Here is a 14,389-nt window from a genome sequence, read left to right as displayed (position 1 = left end):
GGTAAGTATGTTACTGACTGAAATAAGTATGCGTTTGGAATTAAATTTGATTTTGTTTTTATTAGGCTTTCAATCCTCAATATTATTTTGAAAACTATGAGAATGAGAAAGTGGCCTGGACCTAAGAGAATTTTGATGAAATTTATTTCATCTAATGCAAATTGTATTCATTTATCTAGTGTTAATGGTACGTCATGTGATATGCATTGCTCTAAAACTCCCAAAACTTGTCTAGCCCAATTACTCTTTGCCACACAAATTGAGGATACTACATGTCTTAATTTGTTAAACAGCATTCTACGTCTGGATCTTACCTAAATATGTGCCGTTAAACTCAATACGTGTGCTGCATGTTTTACTCCGATTGACACATTGTCTTAGTGAATGATGTTTCCTTGTGCTGCCGGTAAGCCTCTTGTTGACTTTGCTCCTATTCCCGACAAATAATAATGTGGCTACTTATTAGGGGATGTAACCTCGTCCCCTTTTCTATGATAGAAATTGTGTGTTTCAGGGCCCCGGCAGTCGAGTTAGTAGCTTGCTTGGATTTTCAGTGCCGGAGTCGTGGGTTCGATTTTATTATTACAATGGGTAACATTGTCTAAGTGAGTCTATCTATAAGGACTCTCACTCTTACCTAACCTATCTTCCATTCAATATCCCTTCGTTTTTTCAAGTCTGGTATATCATCTGATCCCAAACATTGAGTTCTTTTTCTTACGAATGCTGTGCTTAGTCATATGGAATGCACAAATGTCTCCTCTTTTTTTCCACAAATTCCTTGCTAGCCCTGCCTATCTTGTGTATTTGCGTATGAAAATTTGGCTGTCCTTCCGACAGCCTCTTTGTTTCAAAGTACCACACATCCCTTGATCATGTTTTCAACTCGGATAACGTAGCCAAAAAGGTTTTCGCATTTTTATACACCACACCACCACTGTTGTGAAGGGTATTATAAGTTTGTGCATTTGTTTGCAACGCTGATAAGGAGAAGGGCTAGACCCATTGATAAGTAAGTAAGCACATATCACTTTTTTGGCCCAAGGATGGACGCTATTGATTTTGGTAAAAATCGGTTCAGATTTAGATATATCTCCCACATATATGTTTCGCCCGATTCGCACTTAAATGGCCGTAGTAGTTACAATTTTCAACCGAACTGCACACAATTTGGCATGAATTGTTTTGGTTAACATATCTGCAAATTTCATCAAAATCGGTTAAGATATAGATGTAGCTCCCATATATATGTTTCGCCCGATTCGCACTTAAATGACTGTAGTAACTAAAATTTTCAGCCGAACTGCACAAAATTTGGCATGGATTGTTTTGGTACTGATATTAACATATTTACATAATTTCATTACAATCGGTTCATATTTAGATATAGCTCCCATATATATGTATCGTCCGATTTGCACTTAAATGGCCGTTGTTGCTACAATTTTCAACCGAACTGCACAAAATTTGGATCCGATTGTTTTGTTACTGATCTTAATATATCTGCAAAATTTCATCAAAATCGGTTCGGATTTAGATATAGCTCTCGTATATATGTATCGCCCGATTTGCACTTAAATGGCCGTAGTAGCAACAATTTCCAACCGATCTGCATTAAATTTGGCACGGACAGCTTTGTTACTGTTTGCGAGATTTCATCAAAATCGGTTCAAATTTGGATGTTGCCCCATAACCCGGATTTGCACTTAAATGACCGTAGTAACGACAATTTTCAAACGATCTGTTTGAAAGTCGGTTCAAATTTAGATATAGCTCTCATATACATATATATTTATATATTGCCCGAATTTATAGTTGTAGGATAGGTGTAGTGTATTATATAGGGCTCCGCCCGACTTTTGCCTTTCCTTACTGGTTTAAGATTAAAATCAGCAAAATTGGCCCTTACTCTCAGGTTGTCTGCTCTTTTATTTCTCTCAACCCTGCCGTGAGGCCAACTGATGTGGATGTGCAAAAAGCTCTTATCGTTCTTTTGCAATCCAAAACTGGCTACGGAGCACTTTCGCAACCACAGGCCCAGCACGGGATAGCTGTGAGCACCACACAGGCTGGAACATTGAGCTCCTATTTGTGTGATGTTCATTGCTGTTACGAGAAACTTAGCTGCGAGCTACAGGGCGCGTCCACAGGTTGCGGATAGTGGAATGCTCCATACGGAGTAGCTGCAACGGCAGTTGCGGACAATCAGCGGTATCAAGCGGAGAGTCTCTGTGAGAGACCAGGCGGCACCTATGATGCTCAATATGATAAGGCGAGCTATTGGCTTGACGAGGATCGAGGACCTCCACATGAAAATGTGGCTACAACAACAACACAGGTCTTGTATTAGCATTATGCCAGTTCACACTTTAAATGGTCGCTCAGATTTCTCCGAAAAACTGTATCAGGCTCTAGATAGAAGAGCTCGATCAACAATGTAGACGCCTATATTAATTTTTCTTCCATGGCAGCCGGTTGTACGTACCGGATTGACCCGACGGAATTCTTCATCGACAAGGGCTGCCGCCTCGGTGTATTGTACACTGCTAGAACAACAACAAACATTGATCCTTTCCGTCCATTTCTGCTTTCTTGGTAATCGCGTTTCACACTCGAACCAAATTGTTGTATCTTACCTTCGTTCCGAAATCTCTACTGTTCCATCCGTTTCCTATGGTTACACTCCTACCTTCAACCCATTCACTCATAGACTGACGTCTCTGAGCCGTGAGTTTTGACTCTTTCTTTATCTGTATGTCTATGGACTTAGTGTTCAAGCTCGCCCCGTTAGTGTTTGATAGCACCACTTATACCAAGGCATATCAGCTGGAACTGTGTTATTCTCTCACGTTGCACAATATTTGCAAATTTTGCCCATGAGTATTCCAATAGGGAACAGGGGCAAACTTCCCACAAAGAGTGCAGTCCAATTCAAGTTTTAAACTCAATGATAAGGGGCCTCCTTTTTATAGCCGAGTCCGAACGGCGTGCCGCAGTGCGACACCGCTTTGGAGAGAAGTTTTACATGGCATAGTACTTCACAAATGTTGCCAGCATTAGGAGGGAAAAACCACCGCTGAAAATTTTTTCTGGTGGTCTCGCTAGGATTCGAACTCTACCGATCAGCGTCAAAGGCGGACATGCTAACCTCTGCGCTACGGTGGCCTCCAATATTATCGATGCGTATTTGAGGATCTGTCTGATCACAGTATCTAGGGGATTCTATAGCTCTTCTGTGTAGTGTTCAACATCTACGGGCCCTTTCCCTAAACTCCTGAAGTTATATCTGCTATTGAGAGCGTTCAAGCAAAGGAGCGTGGGTACTTCTATGGACCTATATTCGTATTCCTAGATCGGCAGATCTATCTTCTCAGAGTTAACGATGAGACCTCACCGATGGCTTGACCCAATAGATTCCTTCATCTGCAAGGGCTGCTGCCTCGGTGTACAACACACTGCTACAACAACAGCATTTTCACATTGACGGAATCCTATATCCTTTGCATCAGTTTCCACTGGAGCCCACTAGTTATCGTTCACTAAACATAAGTTTTATAATTTTTAATAAAAATTAGTTAAGGCTTGTTGGTCTAAAAGCCTTTAATTGCTGGGAAATCTCGCGTATTACAAGTTATGCGTTTTGACGTTATTTTTTAAGTGCGCCTAAACGTATGCTTAAAAAATTCGACGTGTAAGTTTCTCAGTGCGGCCTATGCAGTTTTCTTTGAGACGTTAAACATAATTTTTTGACTTTTTTTTAAATTTCTTTTTCAGCTGCTTTAAATACGCTGAATAGTGGGCTGAAATATAGTTTTGCAGCTCATTTTAGGAAATTTAAAGCTTAACGAAGTAATTATGTAGCATCATTTAAACATCTGCAAAGCATAATTTGTGAAACAAAAACCATAAAAATAGGTCAAATCCAAATTCAGAATCCTTAAACATGACAATAAAAATATGTCATTCTATTTAATTGATTACGATGTACCCCATTTCTTTGTTTTCCATATGCCTTAAAGTTTTTGACACGCGACTCTTTGGGTTTCAATAGGAACTATTTTGGCAGGGAAATGGACTTTATCATGCAATTTTGTAATTACAAAAAAAAAACACTACCTCAAGGGTAACATATTGGTAAGAATTGCAAAAGAGATGTGCCGAAATTGTTCAAAGCTGGACGCCATCGAAATTATGAACAAAAAAGTAATGCATAGCAAATTTTGAAAAACTATCATTTTTGTGTCATTTGTTATCCAAATGACAAAAACAAATAAATTCAATATAAAACGTAAGCAGAATTATCTATTGGGTTGCCCAAAAAGTAATTGCGGATTTTTTAAAAGAAAGTAAATGCATTTTTAATAAAACTTGGAATGAACTTTAATCAAATATACTTTTTTCACTTTTTTTTTCTAAAGCAAGCTAAAAGTAACAGCTGATTACTGACAGAAGAAAGAATGCAATTACAAAGTCACAAGCTGTGAAAAAATTTGTCAACACCGACTATATGAAAAATCCGCAATTACTTTTTGGGCAACCCAATATTACATTTTCTATAAGTAGTTTTGCAAATGAAAAATTTCCCACTAACAGAGGGATAACTCTCTTACATATATCAATAAGTATTTTTTTTATTGCTAAGCCAAGTCTTTTCCTCTTGAGCAGCATTAATGTTTAAGCTAGCTAGTAATATAGCTATTCATTCATTTATTATTTATTCAATTATTATTGTATATTTCATTTCGATTTTCATTGATGTTGCTTTTCGCACATTTTATATCAACTGTTTCAGACGTCACATGGGAAAATACGCCATCTGCAAAGCTTTTATATTGAAAAAAGTTTTAGATTTTATTTAAAAGTAGACAAAATAAAATGATTTCGGTTAGGCCGGTTAGGAATCTTAAGGGTCATTTATGGATAGCATCCCAATTTCAGTTGCGTTGCCAACGAGCAAATTTGTTACAGAAATATCCATTTCAGTATAGAATTGAGATTATAGAGATTTTACACCATAAATGTAACGGTCGAGTTTCATAACATTTTGTTCATATATATTATGAAAAGTTTTATTTTATAAATGAAACAAGTAAAATGGCGTTAAGTTCGGCCGGGCCGAACCTTGGATTCCCACCACCTCGGGTATATATGTAAACCAATTTCGGTGAAAATTTCATACCTTATGGCTCATAGCAGTTATATCGAAATATGTTCCGATTTGGACCAAATACTAATAAGTACAGTAGCTATATCCAAAAATAAAAAAAGCCTAACATAAGTCACTGTGTCAAATTACAGTGAAATCGGATTATAAATGCGCATTTTATGGACCCAAAGCTTTAAATCGAGAGATCGGTCTATATGTCAGGTATATTCAAATCTGGACCGATCTGGGCCAAATTGAAGAAGGACGTCGCAGAGCCTAATTAAACTCACTGTCTCAAATTTCAGCGTCATTGGACAATAAATGCGCCTTTTATGGTCCCAAAACCTAAAACCGAGATATGGGTCTATATGGCAGCTATATCCAAATCTAGACCGATCTGTGCGATATTGCAAAAGTATGTTAGCCGATCTAGATCAAATTGACGAAGGATGTCGAGGGGCCTTACACAACTCACTGTCTTAAATATCAGTAAAATCGGATAATAAATGTGGCTTTATGGGCCTAAGACCCTAAATGGGAGGATCGGTCTATATGACAGCTATATCAAAATTTGAACCGATCTGCGCCAAATTGAAGAAAGATGTCGAAGGCCCTAATACAACTCACTGTCCCAAATTTCGGCGACATCGAAAATAAATGCGCCTTTAATGGGCCCAAAACCTTAAATCGAGAGATCGGTCTATATGGCAGCTATATCCAAATCTTGACCGATCTGCGCCAAATTGAAGAAATATGTCGAACCCTCTAAAACGACTCACTGTTCCAAATTTCAGCAAAGTCGGTTAATAAATGTGGTTTTTATGGGCCTAAGACCCTAAATCGGCGGATTGGTCTATATGGGGGCTATATAAAGATATAGTCCGATATAGCCTATCTTCGAACTTAACCTACTTATGGACAAATAAAGAATCTGCAAAGTTTCAGCTCAATATCTCTATTTTTAAAGATTGTAGCTTGATTTCAACAGACAGACGGACGGACATGTCTAGATCGTCTTAGATTTTTACCCTGATCAAGAATATATATACTTTATAGTGTCGGAAATGGATATTTCGATGTGTTGCAAACGGAATGAGAAAATTAATATACCCCCATCCAAAATATATTCCTTTACAGGTAGTGACAGTTGTCCAACAACAAAATATTGAGTGCGCTATCTGTCAACATCAGTGATTAGTGCAACTCTGATTTTGTGTACGTTACTAGTTCGCACCATTTTTCTTTGTTTGTGTGTGTCATGGTTGTTAACTATATTACACACACCCAACCAAAACAAGTTGACAGATAGTGCACTTCGCTTGAAAAGATTATATCCATCTGTTACGGTACACTACCTGGTAATTATGTCATGCCCCATCCTTCGGTGGTGGGTATAAAAACGTCGACGAAACGTTGGCTGAAAATCGACGGAAAGTTAGTACTCTGCTTATAGTGAAGAAAATGGCAAAAAACTATTATAGTAGCAACATTTGAAACTATTGCCGGCATCATTTTTGTTTGTTTTATTGGTTTCAATGGTTCGTATTTCTTTATTTATTTGAGAAAAAATATATTGGGTTGCCCAAAAAGTAATAGCGGATTTTTTAAAAGAAAGTAAATGCATTTTTAATAAAACTTAGAATGAACTTTAATCAAATATACTTTTTTTACACTTTTTTTCTAAAGCAAGCTAAAACAAACAGCTGATAACAGACAGAAGAGGAATGCAATTACAGAATCATAAACTGTGAAAAAATTTGTCAACGCCGACTATATGAAAAATCCGCAATTACTTTTTGGGCAACCCAATATAAAGTAGAGAAAACAATGAGTGCAGATAAAGAAACATGTTTTGGTATGGAAATAAAAACATTTGACTGCTGTCAAATTTCGCTTTCGAAACAATTACAAAATTCAGCGGCTATACCGAAAGCAAAATATATGCAACAATTATTCCCCACAAACTTTTTACACTATCGACCAATCTTGTTCATGACCCCATCTAATTATAAACCCATGCGTTCAGCAAACATAGGACACTTATAATTTAATAATCGAATGTCTATTAAATATTTAGGGAAAATATTAGCATATGTTTAACACAACAAAGGCGTATTTGTATTACCTTCCACATGGGGAGGGAAAAACAGACTTTCCTTTAACACCTAGTTAGCGCCACATATGTATAAACATTGTAAGTTGTTGATAAGTGTGATTATATTCTTTGCCCAAACAATTTTTTTTTTAATAAATCAATTAAGAGCATTAACAGAAAAAATACATAAATGACATATTAATTGGGGAATCTTATCACTTGCGATGTTGAAGCGGAAAGCTACGACCATATACTTTGGTTTCGGTAGTGAACATTTCCAGATTAAAATCTTGAAATTATTTTTAACTGTGGCAATAAGCTTCCAATCAAAAAAACATTAAGATTTATACACAATTTTTGTAGACAAATAGATTTAATGACACTAAATTTGAGTTAAAATAGTGGAAAATTTAAACAAAAAGGGAATTAGAGTTAGAAAGAAGTAAAAGCGTGCTAAGTTCGGCCGGGCCGAATCTTATATACCCTCCACCATGGATCGCATTTGTCGAGTTCTTCTCCCGGTATCTCTTTTAAGGCAAACATATGATAAAAGGAAAGAATTGCTATGGTATTGGAGCTGATAACTGACAGAAGAAAGAATGCAATAACAGAGTCACAAGCCGTTGAAAAAACTTGTCAACGCCGACTATATGAAAAATCCGAAATTACTTTTTGGGCAACCCAAGTACTATCAAGTTATAGTACGAACGGACCATAATTGAACTGAATGTTGGAGACCATATTTGAAGTTGTTGTGTAAAATTTCAGCCAATTCGAATAAAAATTGGGCCCTTAAGGAGCTAAAGAAGTTAAAAATAGACCGATTCAAACCATAATTGACAGGTATGTTGAAGTTCATGAGAGAAGTCGTTGTACAAAATTTCAGCCAAATCGGATAATAATTGCGACCTCTAAATGCTCAAGAAGTCAAGATCCCACATCGGTTTATATGGCAGCTACATAAAGTTATGGACCAATTAAAACCATAGTTGGCACAATTGTTGGAAGACAAAACAAAACACCTCTTGCAAAATTTCAGCCAAATCGGATGATAGTTGCTCTCTCTAGTGGTTCAAGAAGTCAAGATTCAAGATCGGTTTATATAGCGGCTATATCAGTTTACGGACCGATTTGAACCGTACTTTGCACAGTTGTAGGAAGTTATAACAAAACACCTCTTGCAAAATTTCAGTCAAATCGGATTAGAATTGCATCGTATAGAGGCTGAATAAGTCAAGACCCCAGATCGGTTTATATGACAGCTATATGAGGTTATGGACCGATTAGAACCACACTTAACACAGTTGTTGGAAATCATAACAAAACATCTCATGCAAATTTCAGCCAAATCGGATAAGAACCCTCTAATGACTCAAGAAGTCAAGATCCAAGATCGATTAATATGGCAGCTATATAAAAACATAGACCGATATGGCCCATTTACAATACCAACCGATCTACACTAATAAGAAGTATTCGAGCAAAATTTCAAGCGGCTAGCTTTACTCCTTCGAAAGTTAGCGTGCTTTCGACAGACAGGCGGACGGACGGACAGACGGACGTACATGGCTACATCGACTTAAAATGACATGGCGATCAAGAATATATATACTTTATGGGGTCTTAGACAAATACTTCGGGGAGTTACAAACAGAATGACGAAATTAATATACCCCCATCCTATGGTGGAGGGTATAAAAATCGAAAATTTTCTTTCGGCAATTTAAATTTCAATAAAAATGTAGTATAATAAACATGGTATTATTAGAATGAGAAATGATTATTATACCCACCACCGTAGGATAGGGGGAATATTCATTTAGTCACTCCGCTTGCAAAACATCGAAATATCAATATCCGACCCTACAAAGTACATATACTTCGGATCGTCGTAAAATTCTAAGACGATTTAGTGATGTCCGTGTGTCTGTCCGTCTATCCGTCTGTCTGTTCGTTTGTTGTAATCTCTCTACAGCCTGCATGCATGCTCTTAAACGGACCAAATCGGACCATATTTCGTTATAGCCGCTATATAGACCGATCTGACGATAAAGGGTCTAATGCCCTTAAATGCTTTTTTTTATCCGATTTCGCTGAAATTTGAAACAGTGAGTAGCGTTAGGTCTCCAAACATAGGATCCCTAAATATGGTACAGATCGGACTATATTTAGATATAGCTGTCATATAGACCGATCTGCCGATTAAGAGTCTGAAGCTCATTAAAGCTTTATTTATTACCCGATTTTGCTGAAATTGGAAATAGCGGGTTAATTTAAGCCTTCCGATATCAGATCGGACTATATCTAGATATAGCTGCCATATAGACCGATCTCCCGATTAAGGGTCTGAAGCCCATAAAAGCTTTATTTTTTAACCGATTTCGCTGAAATTTAAATCAGTGCGTTATTTTAAGCATTTCGTCATCGGAACTAAATATGGATTAAATCGGACTATATTTAGATATAGCTGTCATATATACCGATCTGCCGATAAAGGGTCTGAAGCTCATAAAAGCTTTATTTAATACCCGATTTCGCTGAAATTTGAAACAGTGAGTTATTTTAAGCCTACCGACATTTGACCCAAATATAGATTAAAATCGGACTATATTTAGATATAGCTGCCGTACAGACCGATATGACGATAAAAGGTCTGAAGTCCATAAAAGCTTTATTTATTACCCGATTTCGCTGAAGTTTAAAACAGTGGGTAGTTTTAGGTCTCCCGACATCCGCCCCAAATATGGTTCGGATCGGACTATATTTAGATATAGCTGCCATACAGACCGATCTCCTGATAAAGATTATGAATCCCATAAAAGCTTTATTTTTTATCAGATTTCACTGAAATTTTAAACAGTATATTTACCAAATATGGAAAAGATCGGACTGTATTTAGATATAGCTGTCACATAGACCGATATGCCAATTAAGAGTCTGAAGCTCATAAAAGCTTTACCCGATTTTGTTAAACTTTAAATACAAAATTCAACAGTGGCTTATATTTATTAGACCACTCAATGTCCGTGCCGAATTTTGTCGCATAAGTTATCCAATTTTCACCGGATTATGAGGAAAGGGGGTTTACATATATACCCTAGGTGGTGGGTATCTAAAGTTCGGCCCGGCCGAACTTAATGCCTTTATACTTGTTTTTCTAGAGATTTTCTGCAGGGCTAGGTTGGATAATAGTGGCCATCATGACTCAATCCTTAGCGGTTGCGCCATGAGTGGCAGTTTATAATAAGAGTTACACAAATTTTTTCCATTGTGATACGACGATCAAACCCATGACCACTGCATGGGCTATCTTACCAATTAAATTGCTGAGCTACTTATAATTTTTGTAAATTTTTAGCAGAATGGGTACACAAAGTGCGCTTTGGCATAATGAAGTAGTGTAGTCCATACAGCACATCGTTTACCTTCAACTATTGGGTTGCCCAAAAAGTAATTGCGGATTTTTTAAAAGAAAGTAAATGCATTTTTAATGAAACTTAGAATGAACTTTAATCAAATATACTTTTTTTACACTTTTTTTCTAAAGCAAGCTAAAAGTAACAGCTGATAACTGAAAATTTGTCAACGCCGACTATATGAACAATCCGCAATTACTTTTTGGGCAACCCAATAAATCATTGATTTACAAGTTGTATCATCTATGAAAGAAGTTTCCCTTCTATTCTTAGTGGGAACAACATAAGCGAACTCTAATGTAATGCATTTTGTTTCCGTATGGCTACATAGCTAGAGAATCCACTGATCAAGCCCAACAGCCAATTTATTGATCAAACCCAAGTAAGTAAGCCAAAGTAAGTACAGATTATTCTCATCATCACAGGCAAAAGTAAATTCTAAAGAGCCCTATATACACCTTACCGCATATGGGCAAATCTTCCTAAACGTGAATCGAATTTAAATACAACGGAAAACCTGTTTTGAATAATTATTAACTATTACTTACAGTTTTCTATAACCACTTGCCATAGTGTATGGTTATGAAATTCTGTAATAGACAGACTAAAAGTGAATCTCATATCTAGTAACACAATTGCCGAGTGCGCCACTAAGTGGCGCACCCCTCTTAAGTGAAGGAACATATAAAGCATGCATAAAAAGCTTTCGTTTGTATAAAAAAAACACATGCAATGGCATGTTTAACATCTTTCCCATTAATGAAATTGAAAAAAGGAAATGTGCAAACCGCTAAACAAACATTCACACTGCACTTAACATTGAAATCGTTTTCAATTCTATGGACTGGTTAACTGCCGCGAAGAAAATAAACCTCTAACAGGCAAAAGCTTAAGTTTTGCGGCTGTTTAGTGGGTCTCTATGTCACATGGCGGCGCGGCACTGGCACTGACAATGTTGGCAACTACGTCATAGAATACAAAACTCGTAATGAGTGTGTTTCAAGAGTACAATGATCGCGCATTTTGTGCGCACCTTTGGAAACAATGAAATATGCTAAATATTCTAGCAAGTCTCGCTTTAATGAAATGCTGGAAAAATTAAAACTTGGTCTTGCGTTGTAGTCTTAATTGTTATAAAATTTGTCAAGAATGTTATGAGTCATCAATACATTTTAATTGTCTGAAACTACACCTGTTTTCAGGTAGATCAGCTTTGACATCAAAACATGTGGCTCTTTGGAATGTCAAGTCTTCAAAATTATATAATTTGTTGGGTCTCAGACCAATATTTCTATGAGTTAGAAACGGAATGACAAAGGTAGTATATCCCACATCCTATCGTACAGAGCATAAAATTCAAACTTGAGATTTTTCTGCCACGGAGCTATTTTCTTCTTTTTTACTAAATATTGATTATTTAAATAATTTTTTCTAATCCTGTGATAAATTGTAAGTCACCCAGAAAGTTCCGTGAAAAAAAATGATACTCACAGAAATAAGACTTCTTAATGTACAAAAATAAGTTTAAGCACCTACGTTTTCTATACAACATTTCTTTTCTGTTGAAACTTAAGGGTTCGATTATGGATAGCAACCCAACTTCAGTTGCGTTGCCAACGGGCAAATTTGTAATAAAAATTTACATTTCTGCTTTGAATTGCATAAATTTTACAATTAACTGAATAGCTAAATATTCAAAACACTGATATTGGCTGCACTTAACAAAAATTTTTAACGTTACACAAACGTTTTTATCATGGGTTTATCTTCTGGCAACGCAACTGCAGTTAAGTTGCAATCCTTAATCGATTCATAAATTGTGAATCTGCCTAAATAAGTCAAAATTTTTCAGATCCTTTATCTTTATACATCGTCTAGTCAGTAATAGGTAGGAAAATCTCTAACCCAGCTCAAGAATAATAAGGCAGCAGGAGCCGATAGGTTGCCAACTGAGATATTTAAGGTCGGACACTCTGATAGGGCCAATTCAACACCTTTTTCATACCCATCACCGTAGGATAGGGGGTTTATTCATTTAGCTATTCCGTTTGCAACACATCGAAACATCAATTTCCAACCCTACAAAGTATATATATTTCGGATCGTCGTAAAATTCGAAGACGATTTAACAATGTCCGTGTGTCTGTCCGTCTATCCGTCTGTTGTAATCACTCTATAGCCTTCAAAAATTGAGATAATCAGCTGAAATTTGGCACCGATACGTCTTTTTGAAGCACGCAAGTACTTGAACGGGCCACATCGGACCATATTTGGATATAGTTGCTATATAGACCGATCTGCCGATAAAGGGTCTAATGCCTATAAATGCTCTAATTTTTATCCGATTTCGCAGAAATTTGAAACAGTGAGTAGTTTAAGGCTTCTCGACATCTGACCCAAGTATCCTTCAAATCGGACTATATTTAGATATAGCTGCCATAGGTTCTGAAGCTCATAAAAGCTTTATTTATCACCCGATTTCGCTGAATTTTGAAACAGTGGGCTAATTTAAGCCTCCCGACATCTGACCTAAATATGGTTCAGATCGGACTATATTTAGATATAGCTGCCATATAGACCGATCACCCGATTAAGGGTCTGAAGGCCATAAAAGCTTTATTTTTCTACCGATTTCGCTGAAAATTCATATAGCCGTCATATAGACCGATCTGCCGATAAAGGGTCTGAAGCTCATAAAAGCTTTCTTTAATACCCGATTTCACTGAAATTTGAAACAGTGAGTTATTATAAGCCTCCCGACATGTGACCCAAATATGGATTAAAATCGGACTATATTTAGATATAGCTGCCATAAAGATCGATCTCCAAATAAAGGGTCCGAAGCCCATAAAAGCATTATTTTTTATCCGATTTCACTGAAATTCGAAAGTGGATAGTTTTACGCGTCCAAACATAGGACGCAAATATGGTTCAGATCGGACTATATTTAGATATAGCTACCATACAGACCGATATGACGATAAAAGGTCTGAAGTCCACTAAAGCTTTGTTTATTACTCGATTTCGCTGAAATTTGAAACAGTGGGTAGTTGTAGGTCTCCCGACATCCGTCTCAGATATGGTTCGGATCGGACTATATTTGCATAAAGCTGCCATAGAGATCGATGTCCTGATTAAGATTATAAAGCCCATAGTTTTATTTTTTATCCGATTAAAAATTAACACATCTTTTGCGGTTACGGCTAAGGAAAATTTTGTCCAAGCATCTACTTCATGGCAGCCTGATTCTCTTGCGACAGCTACCTTGTTGCAGACCCCTGCATAAAGGAAGCATAAGCATGGAGACACAGACTACGGTTGATAGAGTGACAGGAGTTTTTTCGTTTGTCCAGCAAGAACCATATGCGCGGACCATTACATGTGGCAAAATTCTCTCTATGGAAAAACCAATTACAAGAAATCCAAGCCATGTGTGAGGCCATTTGGAATAACAGAAACGACTATTTGTTCTCCAGCCATTTTAGACAATGCCGAAGCTAGTGCTAAAATCAGCTCAGCCCAAAGAAAAATCCAACCACGTGAACATTGCTTTAGAGTCTTATTAAGGTCTAAGATAAATATTCTAATAGGTCGACGATTATGGATTGCAACCCAACTTCCGTTGAATGGCCAACGTCCAAATTTGTTATAGAAGTTTCCATTTCTGCATTAAATTGAATATGTTTTAATACCCACCCCGGGGTATATTCATTTTGTCATTCCGTTTGCAAC

At 36.9% G+C, this 14,389-nt stretch overlaps 1 protein-coding gene across 1 annotated transcript in view; it reads left to right on the top strand.

Moving 5' to 3' along the window:
• LOC106080381 (small G protein signaling modulator 1) overlaps positions 1 to 14,389 on the top strand; it is a 72,353-nt gene that overhangs the window by 103 nt on the left and 57,861 nt on the right. Inside the window, exons 2-3 of the mRNA XM_059366357.1 lie at positions 66 to 187; positions 294 to 406. Of these exons, the coding sequence (XP_059222340.1) occupies positions 385 to 406 (22 nt within the window). The 5' untranslated portion in view covers positions 66 to 187; positions 294 to 384. The remainder of the gene's footprint in view (positions 1 to 65; positions 188 to 293; positions 407 to 14,389) is intronic.

Source organism: Stomoxys calcitrans, chromosome 4 (genome assembly GCF_963082655.1).
Source record: "Stomoxys calcitrans chromosome 4, idStoCalc2.1, whole genome shotgun sequence".
In the NCBI taxonomy this organism is placed as follows: Eukaryota; Metazoa; Arthropoda; class Insecta; order Diptera; family Muscidae; genus Stomoxys; species Stomoxys calcitrans.
The sequence above is the reverse complement of the archived record's forward strand: the minus strand, read 5'-3'. Positions and strand labels throughout refer to the sequence as shown.